This window comes from Erpetoichthys calabaricus, chromosome 1 (assembly GCF_900747795.2).
Source record: "Erpetoichthys calabaricus chromosome 1, fErpCal1.3, whole genome shotgun sequence".
In the NCBI taxonomy this organism is placed as follows: domain Eukaryota; kingdom Metazoa; phylum Chordata; class Cladistia; order Polypteriformes; family Polypteridae; genus Erpetoichthys; species Erpetoichthys calabaricus.
In genome coordinates this window covers 319,500,911-319,523,350 of record NC_041394.2, presented here as the reverse complement: position 1 = coordinate 319,523,350, position 22,440 = coordinate 319,500,911, and the positions used below count along the sequence as shown (strand labels likewise).

Genomic DNA, 22,440 nt, shown 5'->3' with positions numbered 1-22,440 from the left:
GCCTCAGGTTCACGGCCAGCCTGTGAAACGGAGAGGAGGTGACCAGTGACAAAGTCAGGATTCAAAACACACACACATCCACACCCTTGTTAATGATTTTTCCTGCGTTAACCATAATGCAGCATAGTGTATGATAAATTCAATACATTCACAAAAGGCTGTCTTGACATCCTCATCCACTGCCAGGCAAAACAACACATGGAGGAGATGGAAGGAGAAGCTAGGAGAGCTGAACAAAAATGGGGTGAGAAGAAAGAAGACAGGAATACAAAATACTGGAAAAAAACAAAAACAGAACACAAAACCTATACTTGGAATTACATTTTATTCTAGCAAAACTGAGTAAACACCATACGATGTTGCAGCAAGTTTACTATTTTCACAAAGAGCTAATTATGTTCACTAGTTAGCGACACTGTTAATGCGTACTGAACACAAAGTTGCAAGCTGTTAGTTAACATTATTTTTGTGACTAATTGTAAAAGGATATCTTAGTAAAACACTCGAGACACACAGGCTGCTGCATTTCTCCATCTCTGGGTGGAGGGCCTTCTGCTGGCTCTGTCACTTCTGTTCTCCATTATAAACACAGTCAGCTCATCTCCAGGTGTTTGGGCATTTAGTGTGTCCCTTCACCACTGCTTTACTGCATTTCAGCCTCTGCCATCTTCAGTGCTTCCAGGCATTCTTTAATTCCCACAGAACCTGTTACTTCCTATTATTCACGTTGAGTTTGTTTTGTATGTTCATACCACAATCATTTACTCTCGGCACTCCTCCTTACATGTACTTGACAAATGTTTTTTCCAAAGTGACTTACTAAACAGGTCTTCTATGCCATCACTTGTTGAGTTAATAACTCATTCTCCATAAAGTGAAGCATAAAGCCTTATTTTGCCAGCGACAGCTGCAGCAACGGACATGCAGCAGCTTAAGTAGTTCTCATAGGTTAGTGGCACAGAACTAAGGCAGACCAATATGAACATATAAACAACTAACAAGTGTAAGGCTGATTTTTAAAGTCTCAGCTGCTTGGGGGCACATGCCACTCTTACTATGACAGTACAGCACTTAAGATCAAGTTATAAAACATATGTCATCACTATGTAAATACAGAATGAGCACATATAAAAATACATTAAGATTGGTCTGTACAACTTACCCCATCACTCTATATTTGTCACTATTTCCCTAGCTGCTGAAAATCCTGGCTTGTCACAGGTTGGCTGACTTACCAGGTGATATTTCACATAGTTAGTGTGGTTGGCTCTCTGAAAGTAAACTGCCCTTGTTTTCATTCAAATGCAAGTATAGTACTTGTCAAAATGAACCAAACTTAGTAAATAAATAAAACAGAGTTTGGAAAAATGAGAACCAGGGAATTAAAAACAGTCTGCAAAACAACTTGTAATGAGTTCACTGGTGTTCTAATGTAACATACACCACCAAACGGTTCAAAATGAAAACCCCGTAAAGATAACACTCTTATAGCACACGTTCTCCATGAGCCATCCACTTCACTTAAATTCCTGCCATTGTTAAAATGCTTAAAGGGTCTGTGCAGCAATTCCCATTAAGATGGGTCCAAAAAATCAAGCAGACAGCTCAATCAAACACTGCTTAAAGGCACTCACTTCAATAAACTGCATCCATTCAGTTTGGTTGAGAAAACGATTCTGAAAGACAACTACCTCCCACAACCCACAAAATGCACACAGTGGACTCTGGAGCTTGCATGGGGCTTATGCTGGTTGGCTCATGTGACCGGCTTATGATTGGCTGATACTTTGCGGACTTGCCAATCATGGATGAAGAACCAGCTCCTTCCAATCTCCGGGCTTTTGATCGTTGTGCTCCGGATGACTTCTGTCCAGTATGGATTCTTGTGTGTTGCTGAAGACGACACTTGTACAGGAACTGCTTGCCACATTCTGTGCAGCAATATGGATTTACCCCAGTGTGAATTCGTTTGTGTGCTTGAAGGTAAGTCTTTCGCATAAACCGCTTACCACATTCAGTGCAGCAATATGGTTTTTCCCCAGTATGGACTGTGAAATGTTCCTGAAGACGACATTTGTACAAGAATTTCTTGCCACATTCGGTACAACTGTATGGCTTGTCCTCTCCAGTATGAATTTTCATATGTGCTTGAAAATTGCCTTTCTTTGCAAATCTTTCCCCGCATTCCATGCAGCAATACGGTTTCTCACCAGTATGAACTCTCATGTGCGTCTTAAGACGACGTTTAAGTAGAAACTGCTTGCCACACTCAGTGCAGGAATGAGATTTCTTTACAGTATGGATTCTCAAGTGCTGCTTAAGATGACATTTGTGCAGAAACTGCTTGCCACATTTACTGCAACAATATTTTTGCAAGGTATGGATTCTCATGTGTTGCTTAAGATGGCATTTTTGCAGGAACTGCTTCCCACACTCTGTGCAACAGTGGGATTTCTGTAGAGTGTGGATTCTCATATGCTGTTTAAGATTATACTTGTGCACAAACTGCTTGCCACATTCAGTGCAACCATATGACTTTTGTACAGAATGAATCCTCATATGTTGCTTAAGACGACAATTGTACAAGAATTGCTTACCACATTCAGTACAACAATACGGCTTTTCCTCTCCAGTGTGAATTTTTTTATGTGCTTGAAGGTAAGCCTTTTGTGTAAACCGCTTCCCACATTCCATGCAGCCATACGGTTTCTCTCCAGTATGGATTCTCATGTGTTCCTGAAGGCGACATTTATGCAGGAATTTCTTGCCACATTCATTACAACAGTATGGTTTCTCGCCTGTATGGATTCTCATGTGTTCCTGAAGACGATATTTGTGGGGGAATTTCTTGCCGCACTCGGTGCAACAATATGGTTTCTCCCCAGTATGGATTTTCATGTGTTCCTGAAGACGACATTTGTGTGGGAATTGCTTGCCGCATTCTGTACAGCAATACTGGTTCACTCCAGTTTGAAGTCTCTGCTGTTCAACATGTGGTTTACGTTGAATTTTCCTCGGAAGCAAATCTGGTATCAGTGAGGAAGCACAAGAACTCTGAAGCAAATCTGGACTGAGTGAAGAAGCCCAAGAGCTGCCTTCCTCTTGAAAACCTGCTTCAAATGAAAAGCGAAGAATTAGTTATTTTAAGAAAAATACCAGGGACAGTAAAGAAAATCTCACATCTGAACAAATAGCAGTTCAGCCTATGGCTTTAAATCTCTGTAAGCTGTCCTTTCACCCCACCACTGTAATTTAATTCACCAACATCAACAAAAAAAGGGAGTTTGTGTTTGCAAATCACATTAAGACTCTTGAATGAAAAGAAGTTATTTTGGGAAGTATGTGAATGAGTTAATGTGTGGACACACGTTATTGTAACGGTTGTGTTAGAAGAACAGAACTGTAGCATTTAAATGTTATCTGAACTTTCAAAACAGAAATATGAGGGACTACTTGGAAAGCCTTATCGGACATATTGCCATTTTACTGCATATTACATACCTGTTGCCAGTAAAGACACCAGTCCTACCTATATTATTATCTACAAGGTTAGGTTTTACTCCTTTAATTTTTATTTCCTTTCTTCATGGAAGAAATTCTGGAAGCTACTCTCTATTTTGACCTCTAAAGGAAGATCTCTGTCACTGTAGGGAGAAAGATTTATGAAAGTTGTGTTAGGAGCGTTGTGGTCTATAGAAGTGAAACATGACAGATAAAGATGGAACACGAGGCAAAGCCCTAAGGAATTGAGATGTTAATGATCAGGTGGCTATGAGGAGTGTCATGGTATGACAAGACGACGAAGGAATGTGAAGGACGTGATGTGGAGGCGATATGTGTTGTAGTGAGTACAAACAGACTAAGGTGGCTTGTACATGTGGAGCAAAAAAGTGTACCAAGATAGAGCTGGAGGGGATAAGGCCAAAGAAGACATGGTAGGAGGTGGTGTCAAATGATACAAACAGAATTGATTTCTTAAAGGATGTCCAGATGATGATGATACTCCTTTTACTACTACAGAATTTAGTAAAAAAAAAAAAAATCTTCAGTGCACCAGCAATATGGGATCAATAATAAAAAAAAATCAACAATTTGTCACTTTACAGAATTTTGTTATTTTAATAACTAAAAATATAGAACTAGATGTTTTTAATAGTTTATTATCTGTGTTGTTTCTTGTGTGCTGATATACAGAAAGTGTTGTCATAAGAGAGACTCTACTCACTTTCTCCACTAAAGTATTATTTTACAGAGCACAGTCGTGTTTCCCCAACCATGGGTGGGACACTTCAATAAACCTAATCTCCCAGTAATCTGTAGCTCTCCACAGTTCTTAATCGTGACATGCCTGCTGTCTAAAAAACTCATTGGATTTGTTTCAAGAAGTAAATCTGACACTGACTTTAGGGAATAAAATGACTCCCCCCTCACCCCCAAAGGAAATGCATTCCCACAATTCTCATCACTTTTCAGTAATTTAACTTATAATGTAAAGCCAAGAAAAGTGTTCTGACCTATTTGTTATATCAAGTTACAAAGTGTGATTTAATTGAAAACTTCCATGCCTTTTTTGTGGACATGGCTTTTCTGAATGTGATTCGACTTTAAATTTGTATGTATGCATTTTTTGTTGTAAAATGTTATCATAAATATCTTTTTAATTATTTAAATTACACTGCACCCTCTCTGAGAAGGACTGAAATTCTAAAATAGTGGATTTGGATGGTTAATTTTAACAAAGGCAACGTTAATGTGGGGAGAACTGTTAAAAACAAACAAAAAAGAATGAGATTTATTAAATATATTATAGTTTATGACATATATATACAGCATATAAGAGAACCTGCAATTGAACCTAACAAGCTCACCAGTTATATTCATAGAATTTCTTCAACATAACATCAAGTTGAGTTTTAAAGGTCCCTACTGTCTATCAGGCCACTTGGTACTTTATTTCATGTGTCTGTGGTTCTCTGTGTAAATATAACTATAAGTATAAATTACAAAAAAATTACAAATAATAAAAATATATGGAATTTAATGTAAACTTTACCTGTCCATTTATTAACCTGGTAATATTTCCCACACGTACATACACAAACATAAATGTCAAGAACATGACAATGGGATTTCTTGACAAACCTAATCTGAAAAATATGATCTAACACAATCAGTTTTAAAAAGTTGTTTTTTGTTATTTTCTTTTTTGTAAATGAGATGCTGGAAATGAAACCATCCTGATTAATCTATTTACAACTTCATTAGGCAGTGATATTCTGCTAGTATTTATTTTCAACAGGGTATATTTTTAAATTAACAAACAGATACCATCAGTAAATAAATGTAGAATATGCACATGGTAAGATAAGCCAGTTAGTACATGGCGATCATCACATCATTCTTTTTAAAACACATACTGAATTCCTGCATTACCACAAAATCCCATTCCTCGTCAAAAATGAAACTCGGGCCCTGGTGTGCTTAATGCAGACAGAGATAGAGGCAAGGATGCTGTCGGCCCTTAGATTTGCATTTGTCTGAATCCATCCAAATTTAGTACAAAAAGACATGCCCTACCTTATCTGATATTTGTACCTCACATTCATGTTCACTTACCCACTTCTGTATGACTTTCAGATGAAAGATTCTCGGTTTTGATAGCAGACTCAAATGATTCAGTCTTCACGTGAAAAGAGTAATGTGTACTTTGTGGAGAGTACAATTCTGTGTCCTTCTGTCCACCATGATGCATAAAATCAGAAAAACATTCCGATTTAATGTCTTCTTCCTTTATAAAGTTTGCACTTTTATGTTCTGGCAAGTCAATACCAGCCGGTTTTGGCTCAGGGTCACCATTAACACTAATTGCCTCTTTTTCACATTCTTCCTCCTTAATGCGAACATTGTGTTGTTTATTGAGAGTAGACCCCATCTTCACATGTATATTCCATCATTTATCTCTGGGACTGTGTGGCACATCTCCATTGTTAAATTTTATTGGCTCTATAAAAAGGACAGAGCAGAATTTCTTCAGAACCATAACAAAACAACACTTTTTAGCTTCATCTTTCAATCTGTACATAATAAAGGAAGCAGTCACATCAAACATTTAAGAGAACAACAAGACAGTATGAATGTGCACATGCTTTTCTGACTTAAGGGTGTGCCACATCCTTAATTATAATTAGTATTTTATTATAGATTGGCTTGCTGTCACTGCAGAGAAATCTTCATTATAAAATTATAGTCCCTATTCCCCTGGTGGTAGATTGCTTTAGAGATGCTCATGTTTATTCTGGCTCTTGATATGTACAATCATTCAGGAATAAATAAAGAATTTAAAAATTTTCTGTGAAAATACTGAATCTGCCATTTCCAAGGACCTACTATACTCACCGGTCTATGGGGTCACAGAGTGGGACTGGGGACCTCAGTTAGTACCTCAGTCTCTTTTTGGCTGGCACCATGGTTATTATTATCATCTTTATTTATAATGGACTGACGTGATATATAGAACTACTCAATTTTCACATAAAAGCAGACACCACGCTTTTCAATGACATACATAACTTACACTCAACATCTCCCCTGCAACCTTAGTATTGTTCTGGAGTCCCGAGGAAGACTGTGTACTGTATGTTGACAAATGTTGTTAACAGCCCTTCAAATATCTGCTTTAACTGTTCTTAGTCGATCAAGAGGAGGATTACTCTGTTTTTCAACCACCCCAAATGCAAAATAACCGGAAGAAGAACTCTTTCCACAGTGCAATTCCCAATTGTGAACAGTCTACCCATGATGCTAATGCTCCTGCTGTACACAGGACCACAGCAGATTACCTCTATCAGCATGTTGTGCAATTTTGTGCACAATGACATTAATTTGAATCTTGCTGTATTTGTGGTTTTGGGCTTTTACTGTTTGTTTTCACACTACAAATCCAAATCTCTCATACACAGTATATGTACTCCGAGGCCATTAGACGGTAATGGGCAATGAATGTAGATGATTTTAGGCTAGAAAATGGATGAATTATGTAAACTACACTGAGTACACCATTTAAAAGCAATGTACCCCAGATGACCATTCTAATTTAATTTGTTTTACTTTGATTTGTAAACTACAACAAAACTACAGGGAAACTGAAAACTAACAAATTAACAGTATGCTGCAGGGTGATTTAAAGCAGCCACACTGACCATTATGAACAGTGTTGAAAGGAAACCAGCTGTTGATTGCTGCGATGGATGCTTACCAGTCGTAATATAAAGCAGTTGTTGTTTAGAGATTCAAGATTCAGGAGTGAATCGGAACAGACTCAACTGTAGAACAATACTTTCAAAATTCTGGAGAAGTGCTTAAAAATATTTTCTTAGCACAAATGTAGATCTAAGAGCAGAGATGCGAGACAAAATCTGCCCTAAAATGCATTGCGAAGGAGTGTGCGTAATAAACTGGAAATAGGTTGATTATGAAAGTGATGTTCAAAAAAAGAGATCTGTTATACAGTAATATTACATAGTAACACGATGCTGAAAACTTGTGGCAGGTAAATGAAGCAACCATTCACGTACATGTCAGCATTTTAACTTTAAATGAGACCTTTTATAATATACAGAATGATTATTTTTAATCATTGACATTCATTTTGATAGCCCTAAAATTCACAATAAAAAAGCAATAAGAGCATTGTGATTATGATAGTCTGAAAGATGGATATGAAAATTAATTATTATTATAATTATTCAATTATTATTAGTAATTATTAAAAAGTGGCAGTGTGTCCTGTTTAGTATTGGGCTCAGCCATACATCAAATTTTAAATTGGATTCAATATTTAATAAAAATCAATATGCAAAACCCAATATTATAGTGTTCAGCTCTTTAAATTTCCACAACTTCTTCTGAATCTTAAAAAAAAAAAAAAAACCACAAAATTTCAAGTGTTCTTCTTAAGTATGTCTATGTTGATTACACCCACATGGTCGGACAGTGTTAAGTGTGATCAAAAATAAAGTGAGGATGAGAAAAGGCAGCATTCAGAAAAGGCAGGGTTAGCACTGCTGTTTGCAAATGGTTTGGTTTTCCCAGGATGACAGTTCAAGCAGTACATTATCTAAGAGTAACGTTGCTGTATATGAAAAAGACATCCTGGAATATGCCATGCCTGAAATGTGCTCTTTTGTCTCCCTGGCAAAACAAGTCTCTGCTAAGCAAAGATCCATAAAATGTTAGCTGTTCTGTTGCATAATGTATGACATGACAAGCAGCGCAAGGGGAATAAGAGGTGCAGCGACTACCATATTGCAAAGCACACTTTTGACTAATTAACTTGCACCCAGAAAATGCTTGAACTTTGTCAATGAAAAAATAAATACACTCCCCCGTATTTCACATCACACCACAAGTAGGACAGATACTGTTTTTTTTTTTTCTTTTTTTTGTTACTGTTAGCATGCGGTGTCCTTTTGTTTAAACTGTAATTTATAAGAAATTCATCTAAACTTTCCTAAAGTGAAGGCTAAAAATGGGTTGGAGTATAGAATTATGCTAAAATTAATACACATATTCAAGAAATTGACTTGGATTGTTTAGTTAAGTTGTATTCAGCATCATTTTTTTTTTTTGGATGAACTGATTGCTGCCAATTTGTGTCACGCTGTGACACTTCAACACACTTATAATTGTCATTTCTTTATAAAGTCTTCAGTGGATGTATTGCCTTTAAGCCTGAAACTGAAAAGTAAAACAAAATCAGTGACACACAAACAAAAAGGTAAACAATGCTCAACTTTCAAGAAAATCTGCTGTAGCATAGGTAATACTGCCACCACTGTAACTCAGAAAAGAAAGACGTTAAAGAAGAATAAAAATGAGGCCTGTGGTACCACAATTAATGGTCTTTTTAAGTGTTCATTGGTCTGGGCAACAAGTCATAGTAATCTCAAAGCAAATATGTCCAGTGGCAACCTGGTAATAGTCACAGTCATACTCAAACCCAATTACTCCAATTCTGAAGAGGGTGGTGCAGGAGCCTATCTTGGTAGGACTGGGCAAAATGTAGAAAAAGGGCCTGAACAGGGTAATAGTCCATCACAGGGCCCACCTATGCACACACCCACACTGGCACCAGTTAACTAAATGTACAGGGCTTTGAGAATGTGGGAGGAAAACTGGAGCACCCAGAAGAAAAGCACAGTGACACCGGGGGAACGAGCAAAGTCCACAACGACAATCAGGGGCTGGATTTGAACCAAGAACACTGGATCTATAAAGTGGCAGTGCTAAAAAGTGTGTGCTACTCTGCCAGCTAAGATAAGGATAAACTAACTATATTTTAATTAAATATCTCAAAGTTTCTTAAATTAACAGCATTCACATGACCTTGTGTTGATCACTCAACTGCCTTAAAGCTCCAGAAAATTATACTTTGACATGTAAAACAGTATGGATGAAAAAAATATATTTATTTTTTTAGCCTGTTTTCTTTTCTTTGATTTTTTTTTTGCTTTCACAACTCTCCACAAGCAAAACTAAACCATTATTTATTGAAAGTTAAACTATTTCAAAGACTAACTGATAATGTCATCTTCTCAATTTTCATAAATTACTGTAAACATTAGAAAGAATAAGCTGTGGCAATAAAAAAAGCATGAAATATTATATCATAGTGCTTTTTATAAATATTGAATTTGAAACCCTGTACATAGTAGAGAATTAGCTGTTTATAGCTATATTAATGATGCAGCTAAAACCTGTGCGTGTTTGCTTGCCTCATGCAAGACAAAGAAAATATGTTGACATTTTTACATTTCACATTACAATAAAGGAAACTGAGTACATATAGGAGATTAGGCCAGAAGTACTTTATTTCTTTATGAGGAGATGCAAGTTGCTTCTACTTATTTGAGACATTTTAATGTTGACATTTGTATATTGGAGTGGCTTATGTAGGTGTTTTGATACTGTTGAATGTTTAGTGAATGTTTACTTGTGGTTACTGCAAACTGGACATAAATGTTATTCATGTAAGTTATTTGTAGTGTATTTACACTTATCTATAGCATCTGACAATAAAACAACTGGTTTAATACATTTCAGAGGGTGCAGTTTTTAACAATACTTTGATAATACCAATAATCATGATAATTTGGGTCATTATAATCATGATGTGAAATTTTGATATTGTTTAATCCTTAACTAGAAGTTAGATGTCTGCACTGCATGTAAGCCCTCATCTGTTCATTTCATGCGTGCTCAACTACTAAAACATTACAAGATAATAAATAAAAATAGCAGCTTTCCAGTTTGTTTTTCTTTCCTTAAAATATTTGTGTATCAGGTATGAACTGCATTACTGGCCATTTTATTTTCATATTGACTGTATTTTTGTTTAGCAGTTGAATTGAGTTTCCTAATGACTGTGACAAAGTCTGTCCTGAATGGTTAAATTATAGTGTTGTGTTATCACATCTCCTGGAATCCCTGCATTGGGGCATTTTATAAATTAAGCCCTGAAGCTAACTTTAAATCACTTGATAACCAAAGAATAAACAACATAATTAGATCAAGTTAAAATCATATCCGCCACTAGGGGTACCTATATTAGTAATTTAATTCATATAAAAACAAAAAATATATCACCAGTACAAAAAGATCCTTGCAGTTAAAACACTGTCACTAAACATTTGCTCTCTTGGAAATAAAGCTGCTTTGTTAAATGGTATTATATTAAGTACAAAATCTGACTTGTGTCCTCTCAATGATACCTACAGATAACTCACTATAGTGAGATAAAACTATAACCTTTGCTGAAGGCAGCACCAAACATTTATACATTCCTTCATAAATCAAGAGATACTGGTCAAGGAGGTGGCCTTGGGATAATTATGTGTGATGAACTGCAAATGGCATGGCACAGCACTAATCCATGGTGTAAACAACATTATAATATCCTCTGATGAAGGGAATTGCACAGCAATTATGTTGTTAGATCTATGCGCAGCATTTTAAAACATTGAACATTCTATTTTATTATACATGCTGGAAAATGACAAGGTCACCGGCACTGTTTAGGCCTAGTTTTTTTTCTTATTTATCAAATCAATTCTCATACATACAGAAATGTGCTGACAGTATTCCATCATTATACTCAGTAGTTAAATATGGTGCCCAGTCGGGCTCAGTACTGGGGCTTTTACGGTTTTAACTGTACATGCTTCCAGTGGGAACTATCATTAGAAAACATACCATTAATTTTCACTCATATGCAAGGAAACCCAATATGTTTTGAGAACATACTGAGATATATTGAATATTTGTTCAAAATAATAACAATATCAATTTAAGTCTATATCACCTATTCTTACTTAGTATGCAATATTGAATAAAATATGAGCTATATTTAATACACTGTCCACATGCAAGTTTTTACATGGGTATTCACGCAGTTCTCCTATAAAATTCATTAACTTAAAGACGATGGATGGATGGATGGATAGATAGATACTTTATTAATCCCAAGGGGAAATTCAGATACTCCAGCAGTAGCATATTGATAAAAAACAATATTAAATAAAGAGTGATAAAAATGACAGGTATAACAGACAATAACTTTGTATAATGTTATAATGAAAATCCAATAGGAAGTGGAGCAATCTGCATAGAGGCAGTGAGAGTGAGTCGGTGAATATATGAACCAAGAATTCTGGAGCTATGAAGCAGATGCACCAAAGACTGTGTAACTATGCTGACTTTCAAAGAAAAAGCTTTTTAAAGTCCGAGTTCACATAAATTAAATACAGCATACAAAAATCAAAATCTTATTTGTGCCATCATTTATGAAGCTGGATGAATAAGTAGGAAGTTTGTTGCACAAAGATATTTCTCAGTTGTGGTGGGATACTGGCTTTTCTAATGCAAGGCGAGACAGGCTGGGGGTACTAAATTATTTCAGTTGTATAAAGTCAAGAACCCTGTTTATTTGTGCATTTAAAAACAAAATAATAAAGAGACTGAACTCAAAGACACAAAGAGACTGGTTATTTCTGGGACAGTTTAAACATTTTAAAGCAGAACACCTGACCTGAACCCAACAGACCCCAACACTAGATTGTTCAGACCTGGTTGGCATGAACATACATGTGCTACATAAAGGTGCTAGGAAAATAGAAGAAAAAAAAAAGACTGAGTATGGCAGCAAGGTGGTAATTGTGGGTAGCACAGCATCCTCACAGATCTAGCATTCTGGATTTGATTTGAACTCCACGATGGTCTTTGTCCGTGTGGATCTTTTCTATGTTCACCCCATGCCTGTAGGAGTTTTCTTTCCACATCCTCAAAAATGTTCTGGTTACTTTAACTGGCAATTCCCTACCAGTTCACTGTGAGTATGCTCGGGCATTGTGATGGCCTGGTTCCCTGTCCAAGGCTGTTTTTTGCCTTGACCCAGTATTATATGAGGATAGGCTCACGCTCCTTGAAAATCTGATTTGGATTAAGTGGGTTTTACAATATTTTGCTATGATTGTGGTGAAATAACTGTGACAAGACTGCCTCCATTATTCCAGTGTCAAGTGACAAACCAGTGCAAAAGTGTAACTTGAATTCAGCACTGAGAGAAATTCAATCAAAAAAGGACTTGGATAAGGGCACTTTATCTGGGATTAGTCCTTGCACTGGATACTGTTGGGTAAACTATTACTTTTAATTAACCTGTACTAAATTAAATGGTTTCACACAATGAAAGGATCAATGTTTTCTCAGCTCTGCACAGGATCGTTTCTTTGGATCCCCAGAATAAGTGCAATGCCTAGGGAAGACATTCGCACCCTTAGGAAAGCTTGACCTGAGACCATTCCCAGCTGAATCAGGAACAGAAACCAACCCTGGAGATTACATTACTCGTGAGAACACTTACTCATAATAATAAGGCATTTTACAGCTGTCAGTTGAAACTGAGAGAACTAACTGAATTAAACACAAACTAATATGTTACTTTTGTAGAAATTAAAAATATACACGACTGCATTTGTTCAGAGTTCTAAACGGAAAGTTTGTGTTTTAATAGTAGTGTTCCATTTGTATTGACACTGACAAAAGATAAATAATTGCTCTATAACGATTTCCTCCCCAAATTTCTAAATGTATGACATTAAATACAAACATCTTTTCTCCAATGCCATAGCTGAACACAAACTCGAGAAAACAAGCGTCAGCAGTAACGGTACGAGTCATAGCATAAAGCCCACAAACGAACACACGGCACCCGTGGGCAGTACCAGCTCCGCTTCATGCGATCGGTACGGACACTGACAGACAACACCAGGACTAACATAAGCGGCTTTTACAAATGCAAAGTAAAAATGAGGTGCAGTGACGGGGGGTCAGTAAGCAGCGTGGACACGCGGGCCCACGGAAGCATCAACTCGCAACCGCAGTCCATCCTGGACCACTGGACGAAAGGCCGATAAAGCATGTTCATCTGTCAGTCCTGCTTATGTTAAACGCAAGAAAATGCTCCCTATAAAAACAAATCCAGAAAACCTTTATTAAAATGCGAAAACCCTAATGTCTGTTTAATAAAGAGCTCTGATCGTAAACACTCACCTCTCCTTCTTTTCGGATTTCTGTTCTCTTTCAGTCGAGACACACAATTCCGACTTCAGCAGTAGCTGTCACCCAGCTTGAGTTAAACGTTCGTGTCCGAGGTGCCAGGTACACCACTTTTTCCGTTTTTGTTGCTCATAACATCGACATTTCGCTTTCTTCTCCAGTGCGTAAACGACAGATTAGGTGCTTTACCGCCATCTGCTGGATTGGGGTTTAAATAAATCTTTAAAAAGTGACAAAATTATTATGTGAACGTATTGTTTCTTTTACAACCGCTGTACTGTATTGAGAGATTACGTGCTGCACCATAGGTCCAAGTGCCCTTTTAGATTGCAGAAAAGTCAGCTCAATCACGAAATGTCTTCTCTTTGCCACTAAACGATTCCTTCTCCCTAAATATACTCAGCATCTCTCTTCTGCACATATCCAAACCAACGCAATCTCGCCTCTCTGACTTTGTCTCCCAACCGTCGAACCTGAGCTGACCCTCTAATGTACTCATTTCTAATCCTTATTTATGCACCTAAAATCTGGAATAGCCTGCCAGTAGGAATTCGCCAGGCTAATACAGTGGAGCACTTTAAAAAACTACTGAAAACACACTACTTTAACATGGCCTTCTCATAACTTCACTGTAATTTAATCCTGACACTCTGTATATCCAATTCATTATAATAACTATTCATTCAAAATTTGTACTAACCCCTACTCTCTCTTCTGTTTCCTTTTCCGGTGTCCTATTGGTGGTGGCTTGTGCCACCACCATCTACCCAAAGCACCATGATGTTCCAACAATGATGGATGGATTAAAAGCCAGAAGTCTGTATAACCATCAGCATCAAGTGACTCCGTGAGAACCCTAACTACAAAGAGGACTATTTCATTTATGTTAGGTAGAATGCCCAAAGGGGACTGGGCGGTCTCGTGGCCTGGAACCCCTACAGATTTTATTTTTTTCTCCAGCCTTCTGGAGTTTTTTTTTGTTTTTTCTGTCCACCCTGGCCATCGGACCTTACTCCTTTTTATGTTAACTAAGGTTGTCTTATTTTAATTTCTTATTTGTCTTTTATTCTTCTTTTCTTCATTATGTAAAGCACTTTGAGCTACTTTTTGTATGAAAATGTGCTATATAAATAAATGTTGTTGTTGTTGTTGTTGTTGTAATCCTATCCATCCTCGTAACACCCAGTGCAAATCTTAGCACCTTTAACTCTTCCACCTCCAGCTCTGTCTCCTGCTTTCTGGTCAGTGCCACCGTCTCCAACCCATAGCTGGTCTCACTACCATCCTGTAGACCTTCCCTTTCACTCCTGCTGATAAACGTCTGTCACAAATTACTCCTGACACTCTTCTCCACCCTGCCTGCACTCTCTTCTTCACCTTTCTTCCACAATCTCTGTTACTCTGTACGGTTTAACCTAAGTATTTAATCTCATCCACATTCACCAACTCTACTCCCTGCATCCTCATCATTCCACTTTCCTTCCTCTCATTTACACACATGTATTCCGTTTTGTTCCTACTGACCTTCATTCCTCTCCTCTCTAGAGCATATCTCCACCTCTCCAGGGTCTCCTCAACTTGTTCCCTACTCTCGCTACAGATCACAATATCATCAGCAAATATCCTCTCCAATCTCACCTGTCAATCTGTCCATCACCATTGAAAATAAGAAAGGGCTCAGAGCCAATCTGTAATGTAATCCCACCTTCACGTTGAATGCATCCGTCACTCCTACCACAGACCTTACCACTGTCACGCTTCCCTCGTACATATCCTGTACAACTCTTACGTACTTCTCTGCCACTCCCGACTTCCTCATACAATACCACAACTCCTCTCGAGGCACCCTGTCATATGCTTTCTCCAGGAAAACAAAGACGCAATGCAACTCCTTCTGGCCTTCTCTATACTTCTCCATCAACACCCTCGGAGCAAACATTGCATCTGTGGTGTTCTTTCTTGGCATGAAACCATACTGCTGCTCACTAATCATCACCTCCCTTCTTAACCTAGCTTCCACTACTCTTTCCCATAACTTCATGCTGTGGCTCATCAATTTTATTCCCCTGTAGTTACTGCAGTCCTGCACATCCCCCTTATTCTTAAACATCAGCACCAGTACACTTCTTCTCCACTCCTCAGGCATCCTCTCTGATTCCATTAAACAATCTGGTTAAAAACTCCACTGCCATCTCTCCTAAACACCTCTATGCTAATTTATTTGTTTTTTTTCTCTTCAGTTGTTAGCTACTCATAAAGAAGTGAAAGTACAGCATGTATGTGCACACAAATAATTTTTGTCTAAAAAGTGCAGTATTGAATTATTTAGGTGACACAATGCTGATAGCTATTGAGCAAAACTTCCAAATCTGTTTCCGTTTCACTTTTTTTGTGACCAAATTTGTGTATTTTGACTAGAAAAATTGAACAGTCAAAAAATAATACAAGTGTGACAAAATCTAATCCCATTCAATAACTACTGTACACGTAATTCCTGGGCCCGGACAACCACTTCCTCCTGTATTGGCGAGGTTTAAAAAAATGACAACAATGATCTTCAGTAATAAATTTATAATCCTAAAGCACTTTGAAAAGTAAGCCCCACTTTTATCCACCACTTTCCTAATTCCCTGCTACATTTTTCACAAATCGGAAACTTACTAAAGCATGAACACAAGAAATTTCACAATAACCTCCAGTGTTAGGCAATACTGTATCCATGTGTTTAAATAACGTCTGTTTAAAATATCTTGAATTTTATTTGAGTCAAACTGGTGTACATAGTCAATTTCCATTAAAAAAAATCTTCCTGTCAAGTAATTTGAATATTCCTCCACTTGATATTACATCTCTGCCCTGTGAATGGAATTCCGTACACCTCATTCATTTTCTAAGTCGCTGCATTCAATCTATGGAGGCGGAGCCAGCCCTGTCAATACCAGCGCCAAGACATAAAAACTGTCCTGGCTGGGACGCAAGTACCTGCGGGGTACTCTCTCAACCGGACCAAATTTATCATCTCCAATTATCCAGTCATTCATGTCTGTAGGAGGACAGGTGAAAGAGTGTCAAAGCCCGACTTCGAGCCCAGCCCCATATACCTGTGAGGCAGTTGCTTTATACACCATGGGTTACGCATCAGTACCCATCTCAGCAAACGCAAGTCCCTTCTATTTGATACTTATTTCATCCAGGAGGGTTTGCACAGACAGCTGGTCTAGAAGTACACTCCCAAAAGTAAATTAATTCCACCTTTATCACGACTTCTTTCTTGATTTCTTACTTGTTTATAATATGTTTATAATATCCGTCGGACTGTCATCAAACTCGTAAACATTTGCTGAACTGGAAAAAAGCTAAAACTTTACAACTTACCCAATAAATATCTTTCCTGCTCTCTTGATTCCTTGTAATATTCAATTACAACTTACCCAATAAATATCTTTCCTGCTCTCTTGATTCCTTGTAATATTCAATTAGCCACACTATCAGCCTTTTTGGGGGTGGGTCACTCAAGCCCTCAGAGACACCCGGAGAGCCGCTTTCTCCTTACATAAAGCCTGCTTTTGTTTTCGCGGCTTCAGCGCAAACCCGTCTACGGTGGCCTAACGCGTTCTAACTAGGCGAACGCAAAGACTTGAGAAAGCTTTCGGATGCCTTTTACGTTCAGTATTCACTCTTTTGTTCCTAATTTGTCACCTCATGGCTGGTTTACAACATTTTACTTTTAAAGGGTTTCACAGCTCGTAGTGTCACAACAAATTCAAAATCCTGTTTTAAAAATTTTGATCATCAAAAGAAGAAGAAAAAAAATCTGCTGCCAGAGTTCAAAGAAAAAGCAATCACAATGAATATCAAAGTATGTTATCACTCTGAATAAGTGCCTAGAATATTTGAGAAACATATTGCCAGTCAGAAGCCAATATCAAAACACAACTTTTGGACATAAAAATAATCTGAAGGAGTAGAAAGCTAATAGATAGTGTGTGCCCGGCTGGGATGCCTAAATACAGGAAAGAGTTGGGGAGAGAATCTGCACAGTGCAAGATGGCAGCACTCCCTGCACCATAGCCCCCCATTGCCCGGTTGCCTTAGCTCCCACCAGTTCCCACAGGGCTCCAAAGGATTTGGAGTTTGGTACAGCCCTTTTAGCCACTGGGGGTACTGCATGGACCGCCTCACCTGGAAGTATTTCTGTACCATGCTAATGGGCCACCGGAATAGCTCCCAGGTGTGGGATAAAAGGAGACAGCTGCCACTGTTCCTGGAGCCAGAGTCAGGAAGAAGAGGGATGAAGCTTGCTGGAAGAAGAGTGGAGGTGGAAGGAGAGAATGAAAGAAAAAGAAAGAATTGCTGTGTGATTTATTTCATTGTGCTTGTGTACTGTTTAGGTGGAAAACATTTCAGAAGGGTTTCCCACAGCTAAATAAAAGTCGTGTGGTCTGCTAAACTTGTGTTTGCGTATGTCTGTGTCAGGTATGGGGGATCTGAGAACGAGATAGATTTATTAATCCTGAAGGAAATTGCAGAATTATAACAGTAGACCAAAAAGACACAAATACACCTATAACAAGGGTAATAATAATCTTAAGTATGCTAACAAGGTACAAATACACATATATTAAGAATTCTTTATAAGTAAATTAACAAAGTGTGGGTATTTACTAAATGTAAAATGCATAGAATTGCACATACTTTTAAGTTACAATTTACAGTACTGGATTTAAGTTACAATTTCACAGTACAGGACATTAGTCATTTGCACAGTTCACTGGGTCCATTAAGAAGTATGCTAGACCAGCTCCGTATCATTCAGCAGGCAGAAAACAAGATCACCTTGGCTCAGGGGTGACTCATTATAGACCCTGAGGTCTGAGAGTAGAAACACATAGTGCTCTTTGGAGCAACACAGTTTGTTTAGTGGGATTTAAAAATTAATGCAGTATAATACATTTCAAGTTTGGGATAGCATGGTGGTGCAGTGGCCTCATTGATCCCGCATCATGCTTTTGAATTCCAGCTAGGCAGTCTTTCTGTGCAGAGTTTGTTTTAATTGGTCACTCTCCAGATGCTCCAGTTCTCCTTTAAATTCTATAGTTGTGCATGTCAGGTTAATTATAAATTGTTGCCACTCTGGAATGTAATTTAGAATCCCCTGCAATGAACTACTGTTCCATCCATTATTCCTGCTTTGTGCCTGATGAAACTAAATAGGACCAAGTGGGTTTGAGAAGTTTATGTTTCCTTTTATCTAAGTGGGCATTTATTAGTTTGTAAATTAAAGTACATTCTTGAGAAACAAATTTGATTTTGCATAAAGGTGCCTGATATGTAGGTCTGTTGTCTGGCTATGCTGAGCAGAAGGACATGAAAAAAATTGTATTTCTGTTTTCCTCCAGCCACATTCTGGAGCTCCCTTGCTCTACTGTTCTTGCTTAGCATGTTGCTGATTTGACCTTTACTTTGTTTTTTTCACTGATTTTTTGCCTAGTTTGCATTTGCTTTATGATTTTGGAGAATGCCTGCCTTTATCTTTGGCACTTCCATGTATGACATTCTGCTTGAACTCTGGACTTAGTTTTTTGGGTTACAGAAATAACAAAATGTGATTTTCTTCAGGTTTTCTGCTTCTTCAAGATCTCACCCAAATCTGTATTCTTATTTTGATGTGTATGGGTAGGTGCATACTAGAGAACCACATGCAATGTATGCTATCACCTGTGTGGTGTGAGAGGTGAGTCAAAGTGTGACACGGGGAGGAGGTATAACTTGGTAATGTAACAGTGACACCAAGAGCCATAGCAGAGTACCAAGATGAGACATAGAATAGAGGAAGGTGAGTAATATAAGAACGTCAGGCGGCTGACAACCACAAGAAGTCTATTCAGTTCTTTAAGCTCATCTGGTTAGCTAATAGCTGTTGTCCTGATGTTTTATCCAAATAGTTTTTAAAAGTTGTCAAGGTTTCTGCTTCAACTATTTGACTCTATATTATTTCTCTTTGTGTGAAGAAGTGCTTCGTAGCTTCAGCCTTAAATGCACTTCCTCTGATTTCCACCATTGTCTTCCAGTGCACAATTCTCTATTTGAATGGAAAAGACTTTTGCTGAATGAACTTAATGATGCCTTTCAGGCATTTGAAGACCTGCTTTAGGTTCCCTAATAGCCTTCTGTCCTGCAGACTAAACAGATTTAACTCCAAGAGCCTGCCAGAGTAGGACATGTTCTTAAGTCTTAGCATGCACTTGGCTGCTCTTCTCTGCATTGCTTCAAGTGCTGATGTATCTTTTTTGTAGAATGGTGACCCGAACTGCACATGCAGTAGAATCAGTCTCATTAGCACATTCTGTAATAACAGTTCAGGGGATGCTTTTGGGCCCTTGAGCTAAATGCTCAGACTCCTACAACAGTTTTATTTATCCTAGAAACCATTAGAACACCAGTCTCTTGAAACTGTAATGTCTAGTTAGGCATATATGCTTTAGTAATTTCTGCTAACTAGACAGGGCAGCAGTCATTTAAATTTTAATATGAAAGATGATGCATGTTGAAATTGGCCCTAAACTTAGCTGAAAGACACTGTAAAGATTTAAGAACTGGACCTATGCAGGAGTATTTCTTATTTCAAACTTGTGGCTACATTTTGAATTTACCGGAAGCTACAAACAGAACTATCTAAGGAGCCTGTTAATATTACACTGCACTAGTTATCTGTATTAAAATTGTATGTATGAGTTACATCATCTGTATCCTCTATTCTAAAAAGACTTACATTTCCTATTTTGTTTTTCTAAAAATAGTTGCTTTCAGATAGTACTACAATTTGTTTGGTAAAAGATGGCCCAGTATCAGCTTTGGGCCAATTCAGTAAAACTAGTGTTAAGACCTTCTGAGGATCTTGTCTCTGTCTGTATCATTCCTACCATTTATAACACTTCTTTTCTATACTTAGTAGTTATCACTCATTCAGTGTTTCAATTTACAAACACAATTAATTAGTGACAAAACAGGAGAAATAACACTTAGTCTAAAGGAAAAAAATATAACTGAGTATCCTCTGCATATAAGTGACTTAGTTCATCTGAATTCTAGGAAATTCTAGAGATTAAAAACTCCTTTAGATAACATTCTCCCAGGTGACTCCTGGAAGCGATGAAGAAGTCAAGAAGTGCTGCTGGTTGCAGAATCATACAGTAATTCACAACATCCTTTCACAAGCACTATGACTGTTGTCAATAAACAATATGGATAGCCTCACCAGGTAGCTCTGCAAATAATATCCAAGTTAATGGTTGGACAGATCATACCTAGTGGAGATATTAAAGCCTTCTTACTGTTTACACTTAAAGTTTCTAGTTGGCATGATAGAAAAACTGGGAAGGAGTGGTGATGTGGAGCCACAGTGTGCTTCTCATGTTTCCATGTTACTGGTCAAACTTCCACATGACCTATGTTTCAATTTCTGCCACTTCACCCATCCACACAAAGTGTCAGTCCCAACACTCATTGATTTGTCTGACTGGCTAGAATATGACATCCAAGTTCATGGAGATAGGATTTCAAGAAGCCTCAAAAGAAAAACTACAAGCAAGATCAGATAAAGATTCAAAGATAGGGAGCAAATCCACCACTATTCTTCTGGACACTGAGAAGGTGTTACTAAGAAATTCATCATAGATTTATACAGATAAGTCATCAGTTAAGACATACTGTCCCTACTGTGATCATGATGAACACTCTCTAAATAACTGCAACAACTTTAAACAGCTCACAAAGGAGCAGAGGCAGAGTTGGGTGCAAGTTAACAAACTCTGTTGGTTGCACAGAAGATATCATCAAGCCTCTGAGTGCAGTCTTAAGATGTGTTGTAAGATATGCATTTGCCACCACTTACTGGTCTTGCATGACATTAATGAAATTGTGAAAGACAAAATGACAGAGATGCCTGGTGAAGTAGCATCAGATAACTCCTGCCTTCTTAATACTACACAGGAAGTACTCTTCACTGACAAATCCCCAAAAAACAGAAAGTCCTGGTAAATGTGAGTAAGGTTAATCTAAGGAATGGAGACAAGTCCACAGAAGCATATGCCATCCCTGACGACAAGTGTGAGAGGGCCATTCTATTTCACAGTGCAGTCCAAAAGGCTGGAACTGGAGGAACAGCCTGAAGACCTTCCACTACATACGATCCGGCAGGAGTTACAGAGTGCTTCACAGGGCAGTAGTTTCATTCGCCATTTCACCAGTCTCCCACCCAGATAAGGAGTACCAAATTCAGAGGGCATGTACAGCCAAACAACCAGGCTTAGCGGAGTACATGCATCCAGTCAAAGCCTCCAAAATAAAAGTACCATCACCTTAGAGGCCTTCCCTCACTACACCTAGAGGCAGCTCATCCTGTCCTTCTAATTGGATCAGACTACCCTCATTTAATTACACCAGTGACTGGGCCCCGCCTTGGGTGGACATTGCAGGGTCCAGCACACAATCTTTTACAGGGATGTACTGACAAGCATTGTTTGTTCACCTCAATTTGTAACTCAGTATCTGACTTGTACAAACATATTGAAACGCCAATGTTGCATTGTATATTAAGGTCAATTTTATTGTATAAAGATCCATTACATGCGAAAGCTGCATGGGTGCTGATGCTATGATGGAGTGTCACAAAAACGAGACATACTCAGCAAAGTCGTTTTTTTAACAAATAAACAGCACTGATGTGGATACAACGGAGTCCAAAACAAGACTGAGGAATGAGGAAAAAGGGCAAGGTTTTAAAGGGGAAGACAGGAAATGAGGTCATAAGGATCAGGCCTATGT

General features: G+C 38.0%; 1 protein-coding gene across 2 annotated transcripts; it reads right to left on the bottom strand.

The window, feature by feature from the left end:
• Positions 1-308: 308 nt before the first annotated feature.
• LOC114664132 (gastrula zinc finger protein XlCGF57.1-like) lies at positions 309-13,789 on the bottom strand. 2 transcript variants are annotated; one of them, XM_028818104.2, is made up of 3 exons: positions 13,609-13,789; positions 5,617-6,003; positions 309-3,113 (listed from the first exon to the last, which is right to left on the bottom strand). In XM_028818104.2, the coding sequence occupies exons 2-3, from the start codon at positions 5,930-5,932 to the stop codon at positions 1,654-1,656; spliced, it is 1,776 nt and encodes a 591-aa protein (XP_028673937.1). In that variant the 5' UTR covers positions 5,933-6,003; positions 13,609-13,789; the 3' UTR covers positions 309-1,653. The 2 variants fall into 2 exon arrangements, with proteins under 2 accessions (XP_028673937.1, XP_028673955.1); XM_028818122.2 differs by having other exon boundaries at positions 309-3,110.
• Positions 13,790-22,440: the final 8,651 nt, after the last annotated feature.

Coding starts and splice junctions, on each gene's coding strand:
- LOC114664132 (XM_028818104.2), bottom strand. CDS start 5,932: ATGGGGTCTACTCTCAATAAACAACACAATGTTCGCATTAAGGAGGAA. Junction 3,114..5,616: donor TGAAAGTCATACAGAAGTGG/GTAAGTGAACAT, acceptor TTTCATTTGAAG/CAGGTTTTCAAGAGGAAGGC.